We start from the raw sequence: 27,906 nt of genomic DNA, 5'->3' as shown, positions 1-27,906 counted from the left end.
AACTCTCTATCATCCCGTGCCTGCTCCTTCTCTTTCATAGTCGCTCTGTGGTGGAACCAGCTACCAGAGAACTTCAGGACTGCACCGTCTCTCACTGCCTTCCGCCACCTCCTCAAGACACACCTGTTTAGACTTCACATGGAGATCTCTTGATCATCCTCCTTCTATTATGCACTGGACTTGTCTGACCTAAGCACCATGTTACTGGATGCTCAGTTGATGCACTATCCTTGCACCATTGCACTACTACAGTCAGTACTTGGATATCCATTATCCAGATACACGTCAGTCTCGTTTTACTGCCCTTGTATTAAGAATAAAATCAATCCCCATTTGTGATAGAAATATAATGATCTTGGTGGTAAATCTCCCTCCCGACCTGTGAGCGCGCTAAGCAGCGAGGACAGTGTTCTTTTGACGGGCTGGACAGACAGTTCCTTCCCGGGTCAGTAAGTCGGTCTATCTGAAAGAAGGTGAGACTCCATTGCAAGAACGTATTGACCCGGAAGGTAAACAATGTAGCAGCTGCTGATTGTAAAGGCAGCTGCATTCGTTTACCTAGGGGTCATGCGTGACAGCATAAAAAGGGGTTGGAGTCTCGTAATCAGTTCCTTCGTTTTTGGTTATTAAGAAGTGACCTGGAAGGACCGGTGTTTCTTGGTGTACATTGTGAGTGTTTGTCTTGTTCTGTCTATTTGTTTGTTTGTATTCACTAGACAGTTAACACGTTCCGGGGCTGTCGCCAGAGGCCAGCACAAACCCGGACCAGCACTGCACTCGTATCACTATAAACTGTATTTTACACCACTAGCACTAACTCATGTGTGTTTTGTGTGGGTGTATAATAAAAAAACACGAGGTGCCGGAGCTCAGTGTGAACAGGAGAGAGCGGATGTGTGACGACATGCGCATAATGCTTAACATCAATGTAACACACTTTTAACACATTTTCAAGCGACCACTGTAGATAACATGCTAACAAGGTAACATAAAAAAAAACAAAAAACATTTTTATTTAATTAATAATTTCAAATACCATAATCATATGCTATTAGGCCTCCTGTATTTTTGAAACATTTTCACTCTGATGGACCCGTCGTTGGGTCCGTGGGGTTTCAGAATCTTACTGCATGATCTCCCACTATACTGTATACAGCCCATGGGTAATCAATATTGACAAAAATTTTCCTTGGGAAAATGTCAAATTAAAAACGTTATCTATGTTTAAACCTGTAACATTATAACCTAATCTAAACTGTCCTTTTCATTTGAATAAATATTGTGAAAGATGGACATCACACAGAATATGCACTGAGGGAAAATAAATACTTAAATTTTAGTAAGCAAAAACTAAACAGATGTTTTTATCAAACCTTTAAATTAGGCACCTTTGTATAACTGAACATTTTAAAAATGCAGTTATTTTTCTTGGTTATCAAACAAGAAAGAAGTGCACGTCTCTTATTATTCCCATTCATAAATATCTGAACAGGAATCACTTTGAGTAAAACCAGTACAACGTGCGCAAAAACATAACTCTTAAATCCTAGTTTCTGAACACTGTGTAACTAAAACGATCAACCGTTACCTCTCACCCTGAACTGTTATGCACAAAAAAGACAAATGCGCACAAAACAGAGGGAAACGAGAGCCTTGCAGAAGTTACTTTTTTCACCACTATTCTGTGCAACCAAATACAACTTGCAAAATTACATTCAGTAATGCAACACCCCCCCCCCCCCAAAAAAAAATGCAGCTACACCACTTAACCAAAAGAAAACTTATCAAAATAAGTCCATCTGCAGCAAAATTTGAATTTTAAAATATTCATTATTTCCATCATTATTTTCATAAAACCATGATTTTAACACATTTTTGGTTTAAAAAAAAAAGGTATGAGCAAGTGTGCAAATCAAGGGAAAATGTAGTGGGCTTACTGGGTCTATTCCTCCATAAAAGTCCATAACACAGTCATGTCCTCTTGCCTCTCCTCCCTCTTTCTGGATTTGCTCTGTGTGTCCGTAGCTCTTCTGTGTCCTTTAGCAATCCAGGACCTCACATAGGGGACGGGGTTGAATTTTGTCAGAGGTGGGCCGACAAGGTTCAGAAAGAGCAGTGATGCTATGGTGGAGACATGCAGGGCAGCACGGGTTGAGATGCAAATTAGGTTCATCTGAGAAAAGCCACGCTCACACTCTGCACTAGAGATTGCAATAGTGTTGACAGCCACAAACAGGTCATTCAATTCACTTTGGAGGTCTTGTCCATTACTTTCCCTGAACCGCCTGTATGCCCGTATAGTCGTACGTGGACAGTTAATGCCGAAGCGCTGGCAAAGAGATTCCACTTCGGTTTGCCCGTACAATGCATCTGACTTGTCGGGCCAATATTGTTTGTAAAGCACCTTTAATTCCTCGATCAGCTTGCAGTATTACGGTTCTGACAATTCTTGCAAAGCATCGCACATGAGGCAGAGATTGTTAACAAAGGCATGTGATGATAAGCGCCTGGCCAGGCCAGAGTAGCTTTGACGGGACATACTGTCCCGTGAGTCATTCTCTGCTGCAGAGGTGAAATGTTTGTGAAGTGCAGGATAACTTTTCCACACAGCGTCTAATGTCCTAAAGCTCGATGCCACCCACCTAGTATCTAAGATTCTGCCAATTTTTCACAGTTGAATGTCTAAGCTGTCTGCGCATTCATTAGGCTCCATTCGATTTTTGCCAGACGTGCTATAAAGTGCATAGAGCTAGTCCATTAGTATTTTGAAATGGTTAATAGCTCCCATCTCTTTGACTACATCACTTACAGTGAGCTCTAACCTATGGGCAGAGCAATGCCACAAAGTTATGTTGGGGAAAATGGCTTGCAGCCTGCTCACCACTCCACTCTTGCGTCCAAACATCACCGACGCACCATCACAGGTTACTCCAATTAGGCATTTGGCGAGAAAGTTTTCAGTGGAAATTCACACTCTCTAGTGCAGACAATAAACTATGGACAATTCCCTCGGCAGTTAGATCATCCAATTCAACAAGATCAATAAAAAATATTTGCAGGTGCGTCCATTTCAGCTAACTGAAGCCTTACGTACATGATCAAGGCACTTTTTTTGTTCAAACTAGTAGCCTCATCTAGCATTAAGCAGATTTTAGGAGCACACTATACTATCTTCTCAAACAATTTTCTCCTCATTTCTGAGGAAATGTGTTGTTGAATGTTTGAGCATGCAACATTGGAATGCAAAATCCATTCCATGTCAACCCAATTCAATTCCTGGCAATTAATTTCATGTTCAAAACCATAAGCGGGTCTATGACGTTTAGCCTCTTTGTAAACTGTGCGTAAAACTCTGGCTGTGGTGGGTATTTGTTCAGATTGAGCATTGACGATGGTCTTAACTAAAGTGTCCCCTTTAGCTTTCTCCAAAATACTAGATGCGGCTAAATGCGCCTTGGTTTGATGAAATTTAAACTGTTCAGTAGTCCAAGCGGTCGGCAGCACATGATTTTCGTTACCCAGATTCATATCTTCTTCACTTGATGAATCGTCTGGTGCATCCCGCTCCTCATTTTCCATAGCCATGCTGTTAGCCAGAGCATCGTCATTAGTCGCAACCACATCAGTAGCACAACTCACACCTGCCTGCTGCACAGGTCTTTCTTCGTTTCTAGTTTGTTTCGACACGGGTTCATGTTCACCATCAGAAATTGTTCTGGTAGTTTTACTGAAAAAAGACAGTATATTTGACTGCCTTTTGGCTATTTTTACACAAACAGGGTTGCAATTTCACAATTAGGGCTGCAATCATTTCACAATTAGACAAGGTGAGGCGAGCAATGATGACGTGATGACACGGGGAGCTCCGGGAGCCCTGAATCAGTTAAGGCATGATGCAATGTTGACTATTACACATCGGCGGGGCTAAGAAGATATTCACACATTGTAGTGAGCAAATCAGTTTTTTTTTTGCGGAAATGTAATCGAGGAGTCAACGAGATAAAAGAGTGACCATCTTTAAAATGATTTTTAAATTGTAAACACACATGTTTAATTTTTCATGTCACGAGGAGGAGCCGGAGGTTAGAGGTCCCGGAGCACGGCCAGTCTCAAAATTAAGCACTGTATATATATATATATATATATATATATATATATATATATATATATATATATATATATATATATACAAATTAATGCACTTACACGGTCACAAGCGATTTCTGACTCCATAACCAGTTTTTTGATACAAAGCCCATCTCTTCAATGTTACTTTTTTTTTTTTTTTTAATTAATTCTCTCTAATGCCAAATCAGTCTGTCTCATATTGTGCAGTTACACAGCGCTTCTTCCAGTTTCACCTGATGAAAATGCAGCCAAAACACAGCGAACGAGACAAGCTAGGGTAATGTAACAGTTAATCATGAAACACTTTTAGATACTGTGATGTATTTATTTTTTATCTGTGATCTTTTGTTGCTTTGTGCATTTTCATTTGCAAGTGAACTGTGACATAAGGGCCTTATCGAGCACTATACTCTGCAACTTTGAATACTGACTTGGGATCCTGTTTTAATTCTGGAAACTGTGTTGTTGTTGTTTTTTATCTTTTGGTTTTGGTCAATTGCATTGCCTTTTACGTTTTACGCAGTTCTGTGCATGGATAACATTTCGATTTCATTTTGCTGTTGGGTCGTTAATGGGAAATTTTACATACTGCTACAATACGTACCAGATTTAAAAGTATATACTGTATTACAGTTAACGTGTCGTATCTTTAGTTCTGGCAAGTGATATTTTAATATTTACAGACATCTTTCTTAAATGATGTAGCTGTAAACTGCAACAACCAATGCCATGTATTTTCAATGTAAACATGCATCTTTCAACTAATGCTGATATCTCAATTTGCAAAACCATTATAGATGACCGGAACTCCAGGATCTATGGTGGCTCATTTGGATGATCTCAGGATCATCAGAAAGTTTTGAAATATTTAATCTTGTGATCTTGACATAACAAATTTCTACTTAATCCCCCCCACCCTCTCTTTAATGAGACACCATACAGATCTTAAAAATCATGTACATTATTTATGAATATCTGGCTTCCAAAAAAAAAGCCTTTCTCGTAGGCAGTTATTGTATCAAAACGCATAGTTTTTATTCTGCTTTCCATATAAACATACTGTTTAATTAGTTTTAATTTGGCCCCTCTGACAATTAGTCTGCATAACAATGAGGCAGAGCGTGTCAGATTTATTTTTTTACAACACAAGTCTCAAGCCAGTGTTTATTAATAAGAAAAAGGGAACAGGAACTGGGAGCAAATAAAATACTAAGGCAGCTCATTTGAAAAAGGAAGTCTAATTTGAAAGCGTTGTGGGGTACGCTCAGGTGCCAACTAAATGTGAAAACTTTGCAGTGGGGTGAATACTTCTGTAAACCACTGTATATATAAAAAACATGACATGAGCTGCTCTCGCAATAACTGAAGTGTAACATTCCAGGTGATCAGCCATTTCTATGTGGTTACATAGTAAACATCTTAAAAGTACACACACATATTTTTCTTAGATTATTTATTAATCTATCTAAACATAGCCCTGATGCCTTGCCAAATATATGTCTATTTAAAGCATGTAAGATGTCAAGGCAATGTACAGGGATTGAAATCAACCTATTAAATGTACTGTGGTAAATTTGCAGCAATTGATGCATGTGTGTGATTAAAGACCATTGTGTTTTATGGTCTTAACTCTACCTAAAAATTGTTTTAATCTTGAGCGCCACATCAAACCACTTGCAGATTTCTTGTTGGTTAACTAATTATTCATTGGGCAAAATAGGGCAGCAGTGTGGAGTAGTGGTTAGGGCTCTGGACTCTTGACTGGAGGGTCGTGGGTTCAGGCCCAGGTGGGGGACACTGCTGCTGTACCCTTGAGCAAGGTACTTTACCTAGATTGCTCCAGTAAAAACCCAACTGTATAAATGGGTAATTGTATGTAAAAAATAATGTGATATCTTGTAACAATTGTAAGTCGCCCTGGATAAGGTGATTGGGGGTAAAAAAAAAAATTCTGCTTTTAATTCACATGGTGTTGTCTGTTAACCATTCTATAATCAACACAAAAGATCTTAAGTTAAACTATTTTAGACAAAACTTGGTTCAAAGCTGCATCTAGCCTCTTTTCTTAAAACTGGTTTATTTCTGAGTTTAGAGCTTAGTTCTTTCTAAAGATATTCAAGATGCAAAGTTTAACCCCACCCATGCTGCAAAAACAACACTAACATAACATTGTGTTTTATACAAATTAAACAATACCTTTTAAATAATAATAACACAAATACCAAATAATACATAATACACACAGGGGCGGGGGGTACGCTGTCACACGTGGTTATAAAAGTAGGTATTGAGTGTTATAGAAATTGAATTGACCCATACTGTACATTCAGTGCTGAAAGGGTAACTTAAGATGATCTTTTAAAATAAGTTTTATTTGAAAACTTACTGTAAAATGTGCCTATTAATTTTCACATGAAGTGTATTATTATCATTATACACAAATATAGAATGAGGAAACATGTAAGAAACGCCTAAAGCTTTAAAATTATAGTTATGCAGTATACATAACTAAAAACCGGCCTACAAGAATGCAGCACTCCTCATTCTCTTGTCCCCACCCCACTCACTGTCATTTCCCATACACAAAATAGAAATGCTCAGTTTAACCCAGAGTTTTGTACTAAAGCTGGGGATCATCTGATCCTAAACTTTGTTCCCTGTATTTTTTGGCAGCAATTGGTACTAAGAGATGATCTGTACCGTAAGAGCCAGTACTCAACTTAGTGCAGAACTAAGGACTACATTCTCAAGTTCTTTTATGGGTGACCCCTCAGATCATTTCACTACGGGGTCTTGAAGGATAGCAATGGGGTTGCTGGACTCTACCCTATTCCCTGTAAACAGCAGTGGTGATGTGTTTCCCATTTTCTAAATATTTTCTAATAATAAAAGAATAAACAAAGCTCCACATAGAACTTGGGCGTGAAATTCTTTCTTTTGGATGCCACAACTGCAAAAACAAACCAAAAGAAACTAATTATACAGGGAGGGCTTTTTGTTAAGTGGAGGGCATTTCAAGATGTTCCCAGTCTTTCATAAAGTCCCAAAAACTGTTCTAAATATAGATATTTCACCACACCAATTGCTGCATAAAGCAATAGTCATTTTGATAGGCTTTTGATGTCAATAATACATGACATCTGCACAGGAAAGGCTCTGGCCTGCTGCCATATACCCTGTTACATACAGAATGCTTAAGTTCATAGCCCAGTATCTGATTTTAAATGAACCGGAGCTAGATGAAGACTTTCTTTGTACATCTGTGTTTACAGATAGTGTATTTCACACAGGAAATCTCCCACTGGAATGTGAACAACTGAATGAAGCAAAGTTGTGTTCTTTCTTTAGGCACAGTGTAAGACAAAGACAGGAATGTCTTATTTTACAGTCTTACAGTTCCAAAGACTAGAGCACACAATGTAACCAATGATAACATTGTGAATGGCTTTTATATGTTATGGGTGCTAAAACATTGTGTTGTACACAGAAAAAAACACACTGGTAGTATACAAAGACTTTGAATTTACAATTAAATTCTTTTGTACTGTAAATTCACCATATGCTATTACTGTGAGTTAACAAGTTAGAAAGGCTTGTTAAATGTGCTCCTGTACACAAATACAGCGACACATCCAAGTTTAGACCACATTTACATTTCTTTATATTTTAAGCTTGAGCTGCAATATGGTACAAAATGTATTTTCCTGTTTTGATCCTTGTGCACTTACTCAAAAGTCACCAGATACCAAATTGTCGGGTTGAGCGATTCAGGCAGATGAAATGTAGGGCTCAGGCAATGGAAATGTAGCTTATGTATGGTGTGCTTCATGTCTGGCCTCCAAAGCTGTAGGGCTATGTGACAGAGAGCAATGAATCCTAGTCAACAATCTCCCTCCCGACCTGTGAGGACATTGTTTAACCGTAGCAGAGTGCCCCGTAATGGATTTGTTCCTTTGATGTGGTTACGAGATTTGACCAAAAAGGAAACGGACGTAATTAATTATCGTTAGTGTTTCGTGTTTTGTTTGTTTGTTGTCCTAACTGTTTGTCATTTGTCTTTGTTAGATGGCTAAGCACTAGCCGGGAGCTGTCACTACAAGCCATCACTAAACCCAGACTGCACTGCACCACTTACTCACTAACTGTTTGTCTTTCACCACACCTGCACAAGAGCACTCACTATTGGGTGAACTGACCATGTCTGTACTGTGTGTTGTAAAGTGTTGTTTTCGGGACTGTAAACCCTTGTTTTGCACAGAGCGATATACATGGCTGTGTAGCTCCCATGCTTATTAGTTAAGTGTTGTTGACACGCAACCCAGCCGAATAAAGGAGCTGTTTTGTTGAACTTTAACTGTCTGTGTGTGTTATTATTGCTCTGCACCAACTACACCTGTGTACTACCAACCACACGTTCACACGCTACTAATTAAGATTTGAGCTCTTCATACAGAAAACAATTTTCAAGCCCAAAGCCATGATGTGTTTAATTGCCCTTAATCACTACCGGTACCTGATTTGGCACATACTCTGTGTACAAAGCAAACACTAATGGCAGTATTTTTCTGTGGCTATTTTTATTTGTCAGTAACATACATCCCCCATTGCGGTTGTAAATATAAAACTAGAGCTTTGTGTATCATGAAAAGTAAATCACCATGGCCTACAACTACTGTATACACATGTAATGTGTGACATGCAAAGAGACAGAAGTATAACTCCATATACCATCATATTCTAAAACTCTTGATAACTTGTACTACAGAATGTCCTTATCAAATTTCATCACTCTACAGGTCACAGTATGACATACAGACGTACAACTACCCCCACTATAACCCAGCCAATAAACCTTTGAAATGACCAAGCAATCATACAATATAATACAATTGGTTTTTATATAGCGCCTTTCATAAGAGTTATCACAAAGCACTGAACAATTAAGAATAAGACAAATCAAAAAGGTATGTTTTAACCTACTTTTAAAAATTCAGCCAAGCGAATACTCTTAGGTAGCGAATTCCAGTCTATGAGTGTGATCAGAAAAAGCTTTTCCACGCATAGAGACCCATAGGCAGAACGAAGGAACAGAAAGTAGAGACAGGAACGAAGAGAATGACTCGGAGTGTAACAGGCAGCCAATGTAAGGATGCCAATAAAGGGCTAATTTGCTGTCTTAGTTTAGTTTGTGTTAGGAGACGGGCAGCAGTTTTGGAGAAGCTGAAGTTGTGAAATGGGAGAATCAGGAAGACCTATAAATAGATAATTACAATAATCGATCCTGGAAGAGACAAAAGCGTGAATCAGAATCTCTGCATCCTTTTGAGAGAACATGGGTCGAATTCTAGAAATATTCCTAAACTGAAAGTAGGAGGTTTTTGTAATCGCACAGGTGTGAGATCTGATCTTTTTGTAAATGTGCTGTTAAGAGTGTGGAAAAGCTTTTGATCTGGTCATAGTCTGTTTCAAATCTCCCTTCAGTTCATTACAGCCTGTGTGCTATCAATGTGCCCCTATCATACTGGAGATTTCAGGAAATACCTTTATCAGGTGTGTGACAAACAAAATGAACATATTGACTTTAGTTTCTTTCACCTAGGTAACCCAAAAAACATATACCAATTTAAATGGAACATGGTATAAAGAGGGATTTATATTTATTTGGTGTTTTATTACTTAATACATTGTAAACCCACATTATGTTATGGTGGGGTAGATTTGCTGCCCCTACCCCGTTGCCTTATCAGCAACGGGACAGATACGTAACCTCAGCTCCCTCTGACCCTCCTATTTATTTCAGGTGCCAACAGCCAGGACACCTTGCCAGGTTATGCCCATCGGCAATGGAGTGTGACGTGGCGGAATGTTATTTGGCATCAGAAGTGGGTAAGTGGAGGGGAAATGGTCGTTGTATTGTTGATGTTGTTAAAGGAAAGGGAAAACCCACGCATTAGTGGACACAGGGTGTGAGCAGAACTTAATTCGAACGGCTCTATTGCGCAGTGTGTCATGGCAGCCACAAGGTCAGGTGGCTATCTCCTGTATCCATGGAGACACGGCGACATACCCCGTACTAAAAGTATATTTATTGGTAGGACCAATCAAATGTCACCTGGTAGTAGGGGTGGCGGAAAGGCTACCACACCCAATAATTCTGGGCCGGGACTGACCAAACTATAAGGAACTGGTGAAATTAATGGCATATTATTAATGGTAATACATGTAAACGTGTCAGAAAAAAAGAAAGGAGAACTGATTGGTGAGATTTTCCCCTTTATAACTGATATGTTTTCCCCCACTTTTAGTCCTAGAAAAACAAAAAGGTGCCACGGAGTTCAACAGGGTTCTCCCCCTTCGACCTCTTGTACGGCCGACAGCCTAGTGACATCCTCGATCTGTTGAGAGAGGGATGGGAGGAGTACAAAGGCTCGTCCACAAATGTAGTGAAGCATGTGCTCCTACTCAGAGATCGCCTGGATTTGATTGGTCAATTGGCACAGGACAATTTAAAATTGGCTCAGCACCGGCAAGAGCAGCAGTACAATAAAAATGCACGCATTCAAACCTTTCGGCCAGGTGACAAAGTACTGTTGCTTCTTCCCACGTCGGAATTGAAACTGTGTGCTAAATGGCAGGGGCCATATGAGGTGATTCGGGCTATAAGAAAGGTAAATTATGAAACTAAGCAGCCCAATCGCTGAAATGAACATAAAATTTACCATGTTAATTTGTTGAAGCCCTGGCAGGCAAGGGAGACCTTATTTATAGCCCCAGGTGAAGTAGAGGATGATTTAGTCCCCTGTCTAGAGGCTCCTAACACCAGAGACATTCCAATGGGGGAACAGTTACTTCCAGATCAGCAAAGAGAACTGCGTAAATTAATTGAAGAATTCAGTGGTTTTTTCTGATTTGCCCGGTAGAACTAACCTTGTTGAATATGCTATTATCACTCCTCCAGGTGTCACAGTGTGAGAGAGACCTTACCGGATCCCAGAAAGTCGGCGAAGTGGCGTTAGCAAAGAGGTACGGGCGATACTTGAACTTGGCGTGATGAACCTTCCAGGAGCGAGTGGTGCAGTCCGATTGTGATAGTCACCAAAAAGGATGGCACCAACCGCTTCTGCATTGATTTCTGTAAGGTAAACACTATTGCCAAGTTCGATGCCTACCCCATGCCTCGGGTTGACGAGCTTCTCGATAGACTGGGAACGGCAAGGTTAATCTCGACTTTGGACCTGAAGGGATACTGGCAGATCCTTTTAACCCGCAGCTCTAGAGAGAAAACAGTCTTTTCCACTTCATAACCATGCCGTTTGGGCTACATGGTGCGCCCACTGTCTTTCAGAGATCGATGGACCAGGTCTTACACCCACATCGTGAGTATGCGGCAGCGTATATTGACAATGTGGTTATTTACAGCTCCACCTGGAGAGAGCAGTGGCGTAGTTAGGGGAGTGGTTTTATATGTCAGTGACACTGTAACCCCCGTCCCAAGCCTCTGACCCATGAGCTGATTGCTTCGTGCCCGCCTCAGCAACACACTTTAAAAAAAAAAAAAAAAAAAAGTCAGTCAAACCCATATCTAGTTGTGATTGGACAGAGTCCTGTCATTTTTACACCAGATTCAGCCTTATTGTACGTATTGTTCAAACTGATGTGCGATGAAGTCGAAGATTAATATAGATATTGTAGAAAATACAAAACATAATTGGCGACTCTTAAAAAATGAATGCTTTTAACGGTGCATTTGAAGATATGTATGGAAATGCATATCTCTCAAAGGATGAAATGGTTATTGTAGCCTTTGTGGAAAAGTAGTAAAACGAAATTAGTTATTTTTTATTCCTGTGCGAAGCATACTTTAAACAGCTGTTGCAAACCTGAAACCTATAAGTACTCGACAAGTTTACAATGAAAAACAGGATAAAACCAGGTAAGGTGGGTTATTCTTTCTGTTATTTAATGTGCATGTTTAATAACTGCATAGTAGTGGTTCTAAATGTGATTGTGAGGTAAAACATCATGGTTCTTAATAGAGCAATTTCGAGTACATTGCACGTTTGGGGTGTTAACATACAGAAACATTTTTATAAATTATTACTAGGCTGTCAAGCGATTACAAAATTTATCACAATTCATTCTGAGATTTAAAAAAATTAATCTCAGTTAATCTTGGTTTTAATCACATATTTAATTGATACAATTACTTCATCCATCTAATTTAAGTTTGTTTTATTACTAATGCTATTGTACAGTTGGAATATATTTTCTATTGTTTTGACTAGGTTACAGTATTTCAACTGTTCAGATTATTTTATTAATGTTAGTGTAGAATTAATACAGCAAAAATGACTAGTTGGAACTCTTTTTGTACTGCGCAGCTAATGCAACTGTAGCTTAAACTACGTGACTTAATGTGACGTGGCTACTGAACTGTGGGGAGTGTGGTGATGTCTTGGGACGAGGTGGAGAGAGCGTTACCACGGGGTACTTTGAGCAAGTTTCACTAAGCTCTGTATTCTAATGCTGTAATTAAAAGCAACAAACCTGTGCCAAAGAAATAAAGAATACTGTAAAGCCTTAAATATTTGCAACCTAAATATTTGGCACCACACCATAAAAACTATTTTGCTTCAGAAATGTTGGCAACCTGTTGCAATATATCAATACACTTGCAATACAAAATATGTATTCTTAGTGGAATTTGATATTCATGCCAAAAATGTTTGCTTTCTTTTCATACGTGAAAAACGCATAATAAAATGATCACAAATACGTATGGCTTTACAGTATTGCTAAGGGAAAAGACAGGGGTGCGAATTAATCTCCGCAAAAATTAACGTTTTTGTAACAGGGAAGACCTGGACTGGCCGTCTGATGTATGCACGATGCTGCAGTAAGAGGGCGGCAACCCCATGGGATTCGCCTGTCAGTCATGGCAGTGACACAGAAAGGTGGGGAAGAGGGTGTGTGAGCTTTCCTTCTCTCTGAGTGGCTGGGAGGTGGGTCTTGGGGGGATTGCTGGGCCTGTAAATTAATATTTTGTTGTTTCCTCAGATCTGCCCCTTTAGACCTGAACAACGAGCCAGCGGTCACGCTGCTCAGCAAAGACCGTGGACGGACGGGAGAAAAGTCCCTAAAGAAACATAAAGAGAAGGACCTAGAGAAATAGAGAGAAAGCGGGGAAATCCTTGGGCAGACCCCGATAGTATTTTAAACTTAAAGTGTAGGACACAGACCCGGGTCATACGGGTAGCGGTGACTAGGGAAAAACACGCTGCAGAGTGCAGCACATTTATTTAGTAGTTTTCATTACTGTGTTTTATTTTCCCTTATTCTTTTTGCCTTTTCGTTTTCAATATTCTTTGAGGACCTGCGAGTGCACATATAGTGTACTGTGTACCCTGCCGTTGTATTTCTGTAGGTTCTGGATACCATAGTTGGTAGCCAGGCCACAGACCACAGCGCCCTCTGCGGGCTAAAAGAAATAAGTACAAATCAAAAGATTAAACAAAATACTTCTGAGCACATGTGCGGTGTCTTGACTACAATTTCTATCTCCTGTGTCAGTGAATACCCACACCCCGTCACAGTGTTAATCGCAGAAGTTAACTGCGATTAATCTCCATCCTCCCCCGAAAACGAAATCCAGGTGATTCAGCACTAGCAACCCACAGTGTTATTAACCATCACCATCATGGTTGTCAGCAAACCCTTGAAGGAGAATAATAAAGTAATCGTGAGTGTTTAGTGTTTGTTTGTTTTGTCGTGTCTAATTGTACTTGTTTGTTCTTGTTGGACGGCTAACACATACCGGGAGCTGTCGCTTAAGGCCAGCACCAACCCGGACAACACTTCACCACTGTACACTAATAAATTGTATTTCACTAATTGCATGTTAGCACTCACTCTGGACTTGTGATCGTGTGTGTGTCTTTATGTGTGTTATACTGTGTTTATTATTTCGGGACTGTAACCCGTTGTTTAGAACAGTGCAATACACATTCAACACATATTCTTTGCGGTCGCCATACCGGGATTACAAAATAAACGTTTGTTTGGATCGTGAACTTTGTTGTCTGTCTTCTGTTTCGTTATCATGTCACCTCTACACCTGCACACTGCAAACTACTTTGCCACATATGGTTATCAAATAAATAGTGGTTAACCCCAAACTTTGAACTTGTTCCCTAAATTTTATTTGTCACAGATGTCCCAAATATTCTTGGAAATCTGTTAAAAAGAGAAGCCAGCCTTTCACTGAATAGAGCTACCAGGGGTCAAACAAGTTTCAGGGCACCCTTGCTGGTTTGTGGGGCCAGGGGGTGGAATGTTTCACCCCAATAAGACTGTTTCTTTACTCAAATATCTTGGTATTCCCAATAAGGTATTCATCTACTCTTTAAAACTAGGCAAATACTGGCATTGTTGTGCATCTCTGTTTTATATGTTTAATAACGAAGATCTAAATAGAAGTGGCCATAATAATATCAATGGAAGCAAATTGATACTGTAAGGATGTGGCCGTGTTTCCAGAGTGGTCTATGAACTTAGATGGCAATTAGGCAATGGTGGGTTTTGGAATGGCATATTTTCAGCTTAGATTGAAACACATAAAGGCAATGATACACTTTTCTTCCAGCTCCCTTCAACCATACACACTGCTTCTCTATTGTTCAAATATATGCTGCCCTTTTTCAAAATATTAATAAGGAAGAAAAGCTTAACACTCAAGTTTTATAATTGTAGTAGAATCCCAATTAAGTTACTGCCATAAGTGTTACAGTACAATGAATAATAAAAAAAGAAAAAAAAAGTAACTGACTGTCTCCTGTTTATTTGGGCAGCAGTGTGGATTAGTGGTTAGGGCTCTGGACTCTTAACCGGAGGGTCGTGGGTTCAATCCCAGGTGAGGGACACTGCTGTTGTACCCTTGAGCAAGGTACTTTACCTAGATTGCTCCAGTAAAAACCCAACTGTATAAATGGGTAATTGTATGTAAAAATAATGTATATTAAAAAAATAAAATGTAATTGTATGTAAAAATAATGTGATATCTTGGAACAATTGTAAGTCGCCCTGGATAAGGGTGTCTGTTATTTATTTATTTATTTATTTATTTATTTATTTATTTATTTTTATAAGAAATAAATAATAATAAATCACAATGCATGACAGGGTACATCATGCATGGACATTAAAATATGAGCTCTGGTAATGGTTTGTAAAAATGCATCATGATTTCAAGAATGTCAACAATCAGAGATTAAATCAGTAAAACACCTTTAGATTTTTAATGAAGTTCTCAATAATTGATAAAACATTAAACTACGTTGGGACAGTTTTTCTGCAAACCCAGCAAATAAAACTACCTTTTTCCAGCTGTTATTTGACATCTGTTTGATAGACTATGGTATCCAATTTACAGCAAAGAGAAATTAGCTGACTTCCACGTAGGTGTAAGGGGTTCTTGTGCCAGTATCCTTTTGCAATATTTCCATATGATCGAGATCCGGCATAAATTACAAATAAATTGTGGTTTCTGTGTATTTTACAAAAGTGTGGTGTGTTAGAAAAGTTCTTACTCGTTTTACACATTTAAAAGAAAAAAAAAGTTGAATCACAAAGAAATTTTAGCAGAACTGAACTAGATTTTTTTTTGTTGGTTTCAATTCAGAGCCTTGGTTTTATAAACTTAAATTATCCATCCCATGTGGTAAATATAGTATGTAACTTTTGCTAGGGATCAAGATTTTCAACAAAAATTTTCATACCGTGCCATTTATTGAATGGCTGATTGTGTTAATATGCAGTTTATCCTGCCGAAAATAACGCAGAACAAAAAGAAGGGTCATGAAGTCATTAATTAGACTCAGATAGCAACGGAAAGTGCTACACCCTCCAAACAAAGTTTTGTGAAAAGTCAAAAATAATATTGCATTGGTCTTCCACGGGACACAATGTCTTGGTTTACATGCAGTTTAGAAACTCCCAAATCTCTCTCTATTGTCGTCAGAATGTGACGTAGCACAGATATATCATGCACATTCCTCATGCTATAGGAAGTGTGTGGTCAAACCATGGTACAACTTAAAAGAGTGGAAAACCGCCTTCTCAAAAACTAAGGTATTTTGCATGGAAACATGCCTGGAAGCCATACCTTATGTTCACAAGATTTCTTCAGTGAAGATCCCATTTGTGATCCACTATAACTAAAGGCCGTACCAAGTAATTCTTTATTAACAACTGAGATCTGCTGTTAATAAAATTAAAACACCAGAAGCAAATTCATCTCTAGTCAGGCAGTTATTTCAACATCCTTCTTAATCTCGGAAAACAACAACATGAAAGAGATTTTTCATCTTCTCCTGCTCCAAACAAGCCGTATTCCTTCAGTCAGCCGTGTTTTGCTTAGCCTGGAGTGAAGCAAATAGTTTTATTAGGAAAAAAAAGTTTGACTCTTTCCCAAAGTAATCATGGGAGTAAGGCAAAAGGCTGCAAAGAACTGTCAGTATGCTACCAAAACAAATATTGTGTTATGTATTTCTTACACCTGCAGAGCCAAAAACACTGGTGTAAAGCAAATGCCCAAACAGAGCTAAATATTTTCCTTTTTAAAAGATGAGACAACACTTTCCTGCCATATAATGCTTCAGAGAATTTACCAGGGAATGGGCAAAACTGTGTTAGTAGAAAGTATTAAAAGTTTGTTGCCGGATACTTTTGTATGTAGTTTTGCTTGCATACATAATAGAGGGTCTTTCTTTGATAAGATGCCGGTGTTAACATGGTAATAGTATATGTTAAAAAGCTGGAAAACAAATGAATGAAATTGCAGACCTAATAAAAAAGGAAACTATGTTCATAAAGGGCAATTAAAAGGTTGCTACAAATAAGAACATAAGAACATAAGAAAGTTTACAAACGAGAGGAGGCCATTCAGCCCATCTTGCTCGTTTGGTTGTTAGTAGCTTATTGATCCTAGAATCTCATCAAGCAGCTTCTTGAAGGATCTCAGGGTGTCAGCTTCAACAACATTACTGGGGAGTTGGTTCCAGACCCTCACAATTTTCTGTTCTGAATGCCCCTTTATCTAATCTCCATTTGTGACCCCTGGTCCTTGTTTGTTTTTTCAGGTCAAAGAAGTCCCCTGGGTCGACATTGTCTATACCTTTTAGGATTTTGAATGTTTGAATCAGATCGCCGCATAGTCTTCTTTGTTCAAGACTGAATAGATTAAATTATTTTAGCCTGTCTGCATACGACATGCCTTTTAAACCCGGGATAATTCTGGTTGCTCTTCTTTGCACTCTTTCTAGAGCAGCAATATCCTTTTTGTAACAAAGTGACCAGAACTGAACACAATATTCTAGGTGAGGTCTTACTAATGCATTGTAAAGTTTTAACATTACTTCCCTTGATTTAAATTCAACATTTCTCACAATATATCCAAGCATCTTGTTGGCCTTTTTTATAGTTTCCCCACATTGTCTAGATGAAGACATTTCTGAGTCAACATAAACTCCTAGGTCTTTTTCATAGTTCCATTCTTCAATTTCAGTATCTCCCATATGATATTTATAATGCACATTTTCATTGCCTGCATGCAATACTTTACACTTTTCTCTATTAAATGTCATTTGCCATGTGTCTGCCCAGTTCTGAATGCTGTCTAGATCATTTTGAATGACCTTTGCTGCTGCAACAGTATTTGCCACTCCTCCTATTTTTGTGTCATCTGCAAATTTTACGAGTTTGCTTACTATACCAGAATCTAAATCATTAATGTAGATTAGGAATAGCAGATGACCTAATACTGATCCCTGTGGTACACCACTGGTTACGTCGCTCCATTTTGAGGTTTCTCCTCTAATCAGTACTTTTTGTTTTCTGCATGTTAACCACTCCCTAATCCATGTGCATGCATTTCCTTGAATCCCTACAGCGTTCAGTTTGAGAATTAATCTTTTATGCAGGACTTTGTCAAAAGCTTTCTGGAAATCTAAATAAACCATGTTGTATGCTTTGCAATTATCCATTTTCAATGTTGCATCCTCAAATACATATTTTTTTAAGTATTACAGTTGATTTGATCTGAATATGATACTGATCTTGCTGGAAACATCGGGTATGTGGCAGACACTATAAAAGTTTTGTGTTTTTTTTTTTTTTTGACACAGCAGTCTTCAGCTTGTACTAGAACTAAACATCTGGACATGTGTTGACAATTTTCACTGATGCCTATACTGTATGTCTATACAATAACTTAGGGCTGCACTGCAGTAATCCAAATGGCTTAAACACACATACACACACACACACGCAAACACACAGTCATGTCCCATCACGAATATGCAGGTGGATTTTCAAAATTACCACAAAAAAAACTGTAGCCTATGTGAATGTGGCAAATAGATAGCCTGAAGCTAGTGAACCATCTGTATATTTGTAAGAATGGATTATGCTTCAACTGATTGTCATATTAAAAGTAAGTTTATGTTTTATGATAATATGAAGTAGTAGATATGTGAATACCAAACATAAGGGGAAAACAAAGCTTCATCATAAAACGTTTTCAGGCTGGCAGCTTCATTCAGGTGCTGTTCAGTAGCAAAAGAACATATTGTTTCTTAAAAAACTTTGGAATGGATACAAAATGCACCTGACCTTTGATCCAGGTAGTCCAGGAATCCCATTTCTCCCAGGGTTCCCAGCGTCCCCCTGCATGGAAAAAGCAAGTTCCACAAGAAAAGTAGTTACTTACTTATTTTAACAGAATCATAAACATTTAATCCCAGAGATTAAGCCCCCTTTTCACATGCAAGCCAACAAAAACAATATGAAAGCAATTCATTATTTTTTTTTAACTAAAGCCTAAGCTGGTTAAAGGATTGAGAGAAGTAGTTAGATGCTGCTTTAATGTAGCTTCCTTTGGTGAGGAGAAACGATAGTAAGTAGAACATTAAAAATAGATTACATTGAATGACATGTTATGTAGTAAAGTGAACTCATACATTATTTTCTTCTGGTACCCCAGTGAATAAAAGTGGGAGTTGTGAAATGACAGATGAATTCCTGTCATTAACTGCTGTAAATACTGGTAACTATGGCCAGATAGTCAAAAGAGCGGCAAGTTTTGCAAGGGCAGTTGCAGGGATTTTTTACCTTCTATTCTGCCTTGAGAAAAAGTAAGTACAATTGAAAATGGGAGTTGAAGGAGAAAACCCTTGCTATTTGTTTTTTAACCTGGAAGAGGAGTTGTGAATACTTATGCAAGTCTACCTAGAAGTACGAAATTAGATAAAACATGTTTTCAACAAATCACAATGCTGGGGGAAAAATGTGTTGTATGCGTTTGTCTTAAACAAGCTAAAATGCTATTTAAATACCATTTACTCCTATCAAGAGGGGACCTGGAGCTCACTCAGCTTTGTTTAAATTAACTTCTAGTTGTTTTGAGCTGTGCGAAAACTGAAAAAAAGAAACACAAAAACAGATACTATTGCTAATATACAAAAAAAATATATTATTTTCATTATTAAATGTGTATCAAGAAATAAATTCCTGTGTCTTAACACATTCCCTTAAGATGTCTGCTGCTCCAACAGTGCCAAGATACTGATACAGGAAAAACAGAAGTTGGTGGCACTGATGGTTTAGCTGTGCCCAGTGCACCCCACACCTGGGAATTGTTTGGGATTCCCTTCCTCTGTTAAAGTGATCAGCTCCTAGGCAGGTCCTTCACCAGTCCTTCATGGCAGATTTTTGAATTTGAGAAGTTTTTCTTTAACAAATAATTTATTTTTATACCATCTATATCCCTTGTAACAGTTGAAACAGCATTTACGTTATCTTGAGAGCGGATGAAAACGGGGCAGGGGCACTTTACAGTGTGAAACATCTTGAAAACGTATCAAATGATTACTCAGCCTCTGTATAGTAAAAAAACATTATCATTATATGAGTTCATAATTCTTTAATCGTGTGGTATAATTAGATGTTTCTCAGTGATTTAGTTTCCTGTCTGGAGAGTTTTGTCTTGGTCTGGAAGCATTTTAATGTATCAAAGATATGAAAATTCATAAAATAATTTTTTTAAACATGTAGACTAGTGACGGAGTAATCACGTGGAATAGTTTTTAGTACGTTTTGCATTGTTTAGATCCAAATCTTTTTTCGTCAGCTATTGTTATAATCTTCTCTTCAGTAAAGTTACCCTTTCTATGCTTTTGAACACTTGCATCTGTTGTCTCACCTCGTATGCAAATACACTACATCAGTTGGGTGTAGTCTGAGTTGTGATTCATTTCCATAGCCTTGTGAAATTAGCAGTTTTCCACCAACTTTTTTGAATTTCATAGACGTGCGAATATATACAAGATATTCGCAAAGCAAGCAATTTCATAAATTCGCTAAATCTTTTTAAGGATACTTACAACAGAACCTTGTGGCCCAGGAAGGCCTGTAATACCCTTTTCACCTTTGGAGCCCTGCAAATGTATAAGAAACAGAAATTAATTTATTTTGTTTAAAAATTACACACTAAATGAAATAAAAAAAAATACTTCCTATTGAATTAGTCTTTTACCAGATAACAGATTAATTGAACTAACCGTTGTAATTAATGTTTAATCAGTTTGAGAGTTCCCACTCCAGACTTCACAGATAAGCCACCATGCATGACTGTAGCTGTGGTGTGTTGTTTGCCATACATTTCTCCTGCCCGGCTTAAAATGATCTCTCAACTGATGTCAAAATGTTTAAATGTTTGAACCTAGCAAACAGCAACACACCCACGTAGGCAATGTTACATGATTTCATATATTTTCTTCAGACCGTTTTTCACTTCTTCCGGGTTGGAGGAAAGTAGTAGAGTTTATCAGCTAAATACCCATTGAGTCTTGCGCAATCTCAAAAAATATACTGTAAGAAAAACCTTCAGATCATTTCTTTCTCATACTGTCCTGAATAACAACAATATATCCATAATAAAGACAACTATTAATATCACAAGTGTAGTAAATAGTACATTTCATGATTGTTTAGAAAAACAATTATTATTTTCACCCAGTACTGGATACACTTCCCTCCAACAAGTATTGAGACTGTCCTTGTTTGAGGGTAGTGTAGGTTCAAGAAAGTTAAGAAATGGCTACCTTTTTCGCAGGTATCCCAGCACTCCCTGAGCGTCCTGGTAGCCCTTGTGGTCCCTTAAACAAAAGACAAGGCAAGCATTACCAACTAAAGGGCTTAAGAATTAAATAACAATGTAAGAAATGTTGAGATGGAACAAATTCCATTTAGCCTTTAGAAACTTGTCCTTTTCAGTACATGTTTTCCCAGAGGGTAAAGTTGTATTCCTTGTCGAATGAGCCCAATAACTCAACATCCACAACCTTAACGGGTTTAAGACTATTAATCATATGCAGTTAAGATATTTTTCTTCCTGTTTTTTCAGTCAACTCTTCTTTACCCTCCTGGTTCTAATCTGTTTCAAGTCTGAGCACACAATAACTGTAACTCACATATCCAGGTTATTACAATTCCTTTTTTCTATTTATATACAGTATATAAAAACAATTCTATACGATATTGGCTGGTTGGTACAGGGAAAGTGTAAATGGTACATGTGGATATATAAACATTCTCTATTATAATAATAAAGCCTTACCATAGGTCCTGGTGGACCTGCTTTGCCTGGTAAACCTGTTCGTCCTCTTTCACCCTAAAGGGAAATTTAATTGCAATCTAGCTTTAAACAACAATTTACATTAAAATATTGGCAACGTTACCAAACTTAATTTAAAACATAAATAAATAGGATCTATTTTAAATCTTTGATCAGTGGCATGTCTTCACAACTTACTATTTATTGTGTTTAGTGATAATAAAGGTGTCAATAAATCACCCTTGTGGGAAACATATCCAGTTACTGTAGGCACCTGCCTGAAGTTCTATATTGGCACATTTCTGACTGTCTTTTACCAAGCATTTTGGCTGACAATGAATGTATCCCTTACTTGAATTCCTGGTGTTCCAGGTGCCCCTGTAGCCCCTGTTAATCCAAGTGGACCCTAAAGATAAAAAAGCAAGAGCATTTCAAAACGGTATTTTTCAAAAAGGTTTTTTTAATTAATTTGTTTTACGTTCCTTGAACTAATGACTGTTGTCAATGTGATGTATAAACAGCTGTTCCTTACCTGTTCACCTGGCAATCCAGGTGTTCCTGGAAATCCACGCTCTCCTGGGGTACCCTAAACAAAACCATCAATTTACAATGAAATTAAATCTGTAAAATATGCATGACACATCCTTCTAAACTACTTATTAGGAGCAACTAAAGGGATGGCTCTACTGACATATGAAATCACAAATCCTTAAAATGTACTATTTGGTTTTTTTGTTGGTTTCAAAGAACACAGTTTGGAAGATAATTATAGCATGCTAATTTAATGAACAATCCCCCCCAGGAAATACCTTTCATGGGACCCCATTAAGAGGGGAACAGAATACAATAGTGAACAAGAGAATCAAGATTACTAAAATATGTTTTTATTTATTACATTGTTTAACTGTTTTAGCCAAGAACAGTACTTTGAACTTTGGCTGTAATTTCTGTCTGTTTTATGCTATGGAGACTGGCCCTAAACTAATCTCTATGAATTTATGTAAGTAAATGTTTTCATTTAAATGTTACCAAGACAAGTAAGTAGGAAAAAGGCCAGCCCTGCAGGTGTCCACTTTGGCACTCACTGGGTGCTTGGCTAGCAGGGTTTGTTGTAGTCCGATGAGGAGAAATAGTCCCTGACAGTTTTACCACCCTAATCCATGGGAGTGCCAATACAATGCTGCCTTCGGAATCCCCAGCAAAGACTGGCGACTTCGCTCAGCCAGGATGTGAACCTGCATTGCATGACTCATCCTGCACACCACCCTGTAACATTACTTTGTTGTAAAATTCTAAAAGTTAAATTGCTTTCTTTATTTTTTTTAACATAGTGTAGACATATTGGGTGGCGGGGAGAGGGTTAAATTCACAGGTGTATAAAAAGGGTGACCACGGGTGTTAGGATTGGTGATGGTGAAGGTACTGTATGGTGGTGTTTTTGAATTGTTGTTTTGTGGTGAATAAAATGTGCATCCTTCTGGTCTCTGAGTCTCACTGCCAACAATAAAACATAATGAACACATGTTGTTTAAAAATCACTGCAGGCACATACTAAACCCTGGTCTGTTATTCACTTTCACAAGTGTGGCATGCTTTTTTCCCCCATAAATACACAATAAACATGTTAGTTTAAGACGAGAAAAGACACTTTGTAGTAATTTTTGAATTTACAGTGTGTGCTCAAGGAGTTAGACTGCCTTTACTTATGGGCATTTTTAGAGCGTTGCTCATCCCCATCTATCTGGACTTTCTGTGATACTGACACACAACACTGATTCCCATGAAGAGATGTTATTGATGAAAGCAGGATATATTAGACATGCATCAGTACTCACAGGCTTACCCTCAGCTCCAGGGGTACCGGCTTTCCCTCTTTCTCCTTTGAATCCCTTGATAGGACAGTGAAAACAGTTGTAGTTATTTAGCATGTCCCCATTATTGTTGCTCAGTTGTGCTTTATTATTCTATAGGCTTTCTCTAAACACAGACAGCATCTCTTAATTCAGTTTTAATAGCGTTTCTTTTGTGGTATATTTTATCTACTGGAGAATGGCCAACAGTGCATGGCTCAAGTTCAGCTTGTTACAGCATTATTTACTTGATGTGTTTACAGCTTTCATTATTAGACAAGTTAAGATGCTTCCGCATGCATCCTACTCTCTCTACTGTTTCACTTGCTAAATCATTTTCTTCATGGTATGCATATGGAACACCTAGCTGTATGACTGCCATTTGAAAGACCCTTTGTTTTAAAGCTGCACTAATGAAGAACCTGAGTTAAAAGAAAATTGCAGATTACTTCAAAGGAATCCAATGCTCCACACACTAAATGTTTTTTTCATGTATTATTTCGGGGGCCGGTACAATTAATTCATCTTCAGAAAAACAAGCACTTACAAAATATGCATCATGATTTTGAACCATGGATAATTGTTTCTGTACATTTTAAAGGTTTTCTGAAATGGAATACTGCACCTTTGGTCCAGGTAGCCCAGGTAATCCTGGCTCCCCAGGGGGACATTCGCTCTTGGAGAGAGAAGGTGATCTATCCAGGGGGCACTGTTCAACAAACGAGCAGAGTTTACAAACACAAGCTAAACTGAAAAACTGATAACAAAAAATGATAGCAAATTTTACACTTACCCTTTCATCATCCTGTAAAAGAAGAAACATGAAACACAGTTTAAGAAAAAAAAGCAACATAAACTTTGGTTTGGCTGTATTAATATAGTTTAAAGTCAACCCTAAATCTAACAATACAGCACCTTTAACCTTATATTCAATCGATTGTTAGGTTTATCGATTGTGTGAATAAATGTTGTGGGGGTTTGTCCTGATTTACTGATCCTCTGTAAACCAGCACACTGTATAACCTGGCACAATGTTCTGGTCCCAAGTGGTGTTGGTCCCAGGTGGTGTTGGTTTTATTGTGCGTTCTTTATTAAGCAAATTATAAGATTTGAAATCCTTTAAAGACTGTCACGTGCTCTTTACCAGAGTAAACTGGTTTTGTGATTCAATTGAGCCCTTTTGCAGATAAAATCTGAAATCTGAAACTAACATATACACGCAGGTAACAAACACTCACACCAATTGCCACAATTGGTCTAAATGTAATACCCCTTTCACACTACCTATATATTGCCCAATAATCATATGTTGAAAAAAGTGAAAGTCAATTATGTTGTTTTAATGCATGTTTATTGCACATTACTTACTGTAGGTAGTAATTGTAAATATCATATTCTCTCGTCATCACAGCTCATGTATGAATGTTTTTTCCTTCCATAATTGGAACTGATATTAGTGGAATCAAGAACGGTTGTTTTATGGCATGAAAAAACGCATTTGAGGTAGCCAGTTCCTGATCTGTAGACTGCAGTTTGGCATAAAGAAATTTGTTAGAAGCACCCCCAACACCCCTAGTTCCCAGGCCCCAGATTATTACTGCATGGTCATGTGATCTTGTTTAGCCAATCGCTAATTTTAGAAGAATATTTCTAACACTGTTTGGGCAAACTTGATTGGCTAAATGCATATACAAATCTAGCAACAATGCATGGCTGAGGAGGTGTCCAGAGGGGGCGTTTGTACTCTTATTGGTATCCGTATTCACTTTTTTTGTAATTGCTCTTACTTGAAATTGTTCTTATCCATTTATCTTACTTACTACAGGCTCTTATTGGACTTTACTGGTATAAGCAAATATTTGTAGTATAAGTTAACTGCTCTTAGTCAAACTCACTGTTAAATGTAATTATTTACTGTATTCTTTACTTTGCTCTTATTTAAATGTTATCTTTTTTTCTACTGATTTTACTGTACTTTATACCTGCTGTTACCTGTAATATATTTTATAATGTGACATTTTGTAATGTAATACTTTGTACTGTGATATTTTGTAACATTTGTAAGTTGCCCTGGATAAGGGCGTCTGCTAATAAATAAATACATAATAATAACCACTAAAGAAGATCAAAGTACAGCTGTACAAAGTATAGCATGTGCCATCTTGTTTTCTCAGTACTGATATTTTAGGCTTTTTATAGTTATTTGTTTGTGTGTTTATTATTCAAACACTAATAGAAAATAAACTAAATCATATCTAACCAGTTTCCTTGGTTCTTTTTTTCGTAATCTGACCCTCACATTACAGTCAGGCAGCAGCTAGCTTTCTTGTAGCTATTTATTTATCAATTAATTGAATAAAGCTAAAAAAAAAACATTGACAAAACCACCCTTATTAAATCAGAACCTTTTTCTTTGTTTGTGTTCTTTTTGGCAGCGTTTCAGTGAGGCCGCCTGGTTGTCTTGGTCTATAGTGCTGACCAGCAGTTATGTGAGAACAGCTGGCGCTCAGTCAACGCCTTCGAAAAAAAAAAGACTTCGATTTACAGCTCACAGTTAACTGGAAGCATTTTTATTTCTTTTTTGAAAGATTTAGTTTTCCAATACATATGATCTTGTTTTCTTAGCAGATGAATACATTTAATAAAAGTATAAAATCCATGGAAATAAATAATAAAAAAGAAAAAAATATGCATTTCATATTTTTTAAAGATATAAGTAGAATGTTATAAGCACTCTCCAGGATGTGTAGTCATTGTAATATATCGCTTCACTGGTGTGTAAAAGGCACTTGGCTTTGACAAACGCACGTCCTGAAGAGTGTTATTGTTTATTAACGATACACCTCTAGACTTTACAATGCTTGCCTTTCCTTTACCACACTTTTACTATGCTTATGTTTAGTGTGTAAAACTGTTTTTGCATATATAATACTGTGAAAGCATCTGAATGCCTTAGCAGTGTCCCTAAACAAAAGGACGATTATAATTTATATTCCTCTGAGATGGACAGAAAAATTCAGTTCAAGATGTTCTATGGCAATATGTCTGATAGATGTCACGGGTCAGTAAAACACAGATTATTTGCTTAGAAATTAATTCATAAAATAGTATCAATCCAATTTTAGAATACTTAGTAAAACATGTTTTTCTTTACACGAGAACTTCATAATTACAAACATCTCGGGACCAGTCACTTTTTAACTTTGAGCTCCAACTGTACTTATTACAGATTCAATAAAAAGCACTTACCACTGAGTAGATTTCACATGCTGTCTCCCTTTCACTTTGTTGAGGATCACAATAGAGTCTCAGTTTCTGTATCTCTATCTAAACAAAACAAAGTCCAGTGTTTTGTAAAATAATGGTTGTCTGGTAACTAAAACATATGCTGCATCTAAAACCCATTGGAATAAACTCCTATTTTGATCACAGTGGATTATATGATTATATGTAGGGTATTTCAGACATTCATTTGACAGTTTGATCTCTTTGCTTTAGCTGCTTTCCTAAACTGTCAACATTCTCTCATTTAAATGTATGGTAGGAAGGTGCAAAGGGCTCAAGTGGGCCAAATTCCATTTGTGGTTGATGAAACAAACAAGTGATGGAGAAAAGGGTTCTGTAGGTGTTGTGGGCATTTGTTATTGACCTCTGATCATTTTTTCACCATGTGAAGGATTAACATTATCATTTTAAAGTTTGCTTTATCTAATTGAAGAGGTCGAGCAAACCCTCTTGGTCAACTTGACCTGGAATGACCCATTATTATTTTCTATAATATTCTTAAAATATCATTTAATTCTGATGACTCTATTCACAGAAGTGAGCAGTTTACTTACAGACACTGTTGTCTCCTTCTTCACTCGCTTGGCGACCTGTGTCTTTCCGTTGATGAAGATGGGAATGACTTGTTCCAGAGGTTTCTTCTGAATGAGGACATCGTCTAGGTAGCAGGTAACGTGCAGCTCCCTCACAAGCAGCTTCAGCTGGTGCCAGTCTTCATCAAACAGTTTCTATAAACCAGTCAAAGCAGCAATCCAAAAGGCAAGCATCAAACCACATACACCCAGTAAACAACCAACTTAAAAAAACAGAATTAAATGTAGCATTATGGAAATTCAATTATAAACAGCTACCCAGGCTTCACTGCAAAGTACTGGGGTACTGGCATGGCAATGTCAAATGAAATTATGGATACTGCAGAAAACTTTAAGATCTGAAATTATTATTAGGTGCCTTATTATGGTTGTGATTCCAAAT

At 37.7% G+C, this 27,906-nt stretch overlaps 2 protein-coding genes across 2 annotated transcripts in view; both read right to left on the bottom strand.

Moving 5' to 3' along the window:
• The window catches only part of LOC117399948 (collagen alpha-1(XXI) chain), a 66,778-nt gene extending 42,332 nt beyond the window's left edge, over positions 1 to 24,446 (bottom strand). Inside the window, exons 1-9 of the mRNA XM_059022636.1 lie at positions 24,440 to 24,446; positions 24,272 to 24,355; positions 23,632 to 23,685; positions 22,329 to 22,382; positions 22,149 to 22,202; positions 21,800 to 21,853; positions 21,285 to 21,338; positions 20,565 to 20,618; positions 18,796 to 18,849 (exon numbers count right to left, since the gene is read on the bottom strand). Of these exons, the coding sequence (XP_058878619.1) occupies positions 18,796 to 18,849; positions 20,565 to 20,618; positions 21,285 to 21,338; positions 21,800 to 21,802 (165 nt within the window). The 5' untranslated portion in view covers positions 21,803 to 21,853; positions 22,149 to 22,202; positions 22,329 to 22,382; ... (1 more) ...; positions 24,272 to 24,355; positions 24,440 to 24,446. The remainder of the gene's footprint in view (positions 1 to 18,795; positions 18,850 to 20,564; positions 20,619 to 21,284; positions 21,339 to 21,799; positions 21,854 to 22,148; positions 22,203 to 22,328; positions 22,383 to 23,631; positions 23,686 to 24,271; positions 24,356 to 24,439) is intronic.
• A 2,152-nt stretch (positions 24,447 to 26,598) lies between these two features.
• Positions 26,599 to 27,906, bottom strand: part of LOC131737011 (collagen alpha-1(XXI) chain-like) — a 37,666-nt gene continuing 36,358 nt past the window's right edge. The window contains exons 6-8 of the mRNA XM_059023432.1: positions 27,486 to 27,659; positions 26,896 to 26,973; positions 26,599 to 26,610 (exon numbers count right to left, since the gene is read on the bottom strand). Coding sequence (XP_058879415.1) covers positions 26,599 to 26,610; positions 26,896 to 26,973; positions 27,486 to 27,659 — 264 coding nt within the window. The remainder of the gene's footprint in view (positions 26,611 to 26,895; positions 26,974 to 27,485; positions 27,660 to 27,906) is intronic.

This window comes from Acipenser ruthenus, chromosome 4, assembly GCF_902713425.1.
Source record: "Acipenser ruthenus chromosome 4, fAciRut3.2 maternal haplotype, whole genome shotgun sequence".
In the NCBI taxonomy this organism is placed as follows: Eukaryota; Metazoa; Chordata; class Actinopteri; order Acipenseriformes; family Acipenseridae; genus Acipenser; species Acipenser ruthenus.
The sequence above is the reverse complement of the archived record's forward strand: the minus strand, read 5'-3'. Positions and strand labels throughout refer to the sequence as shown.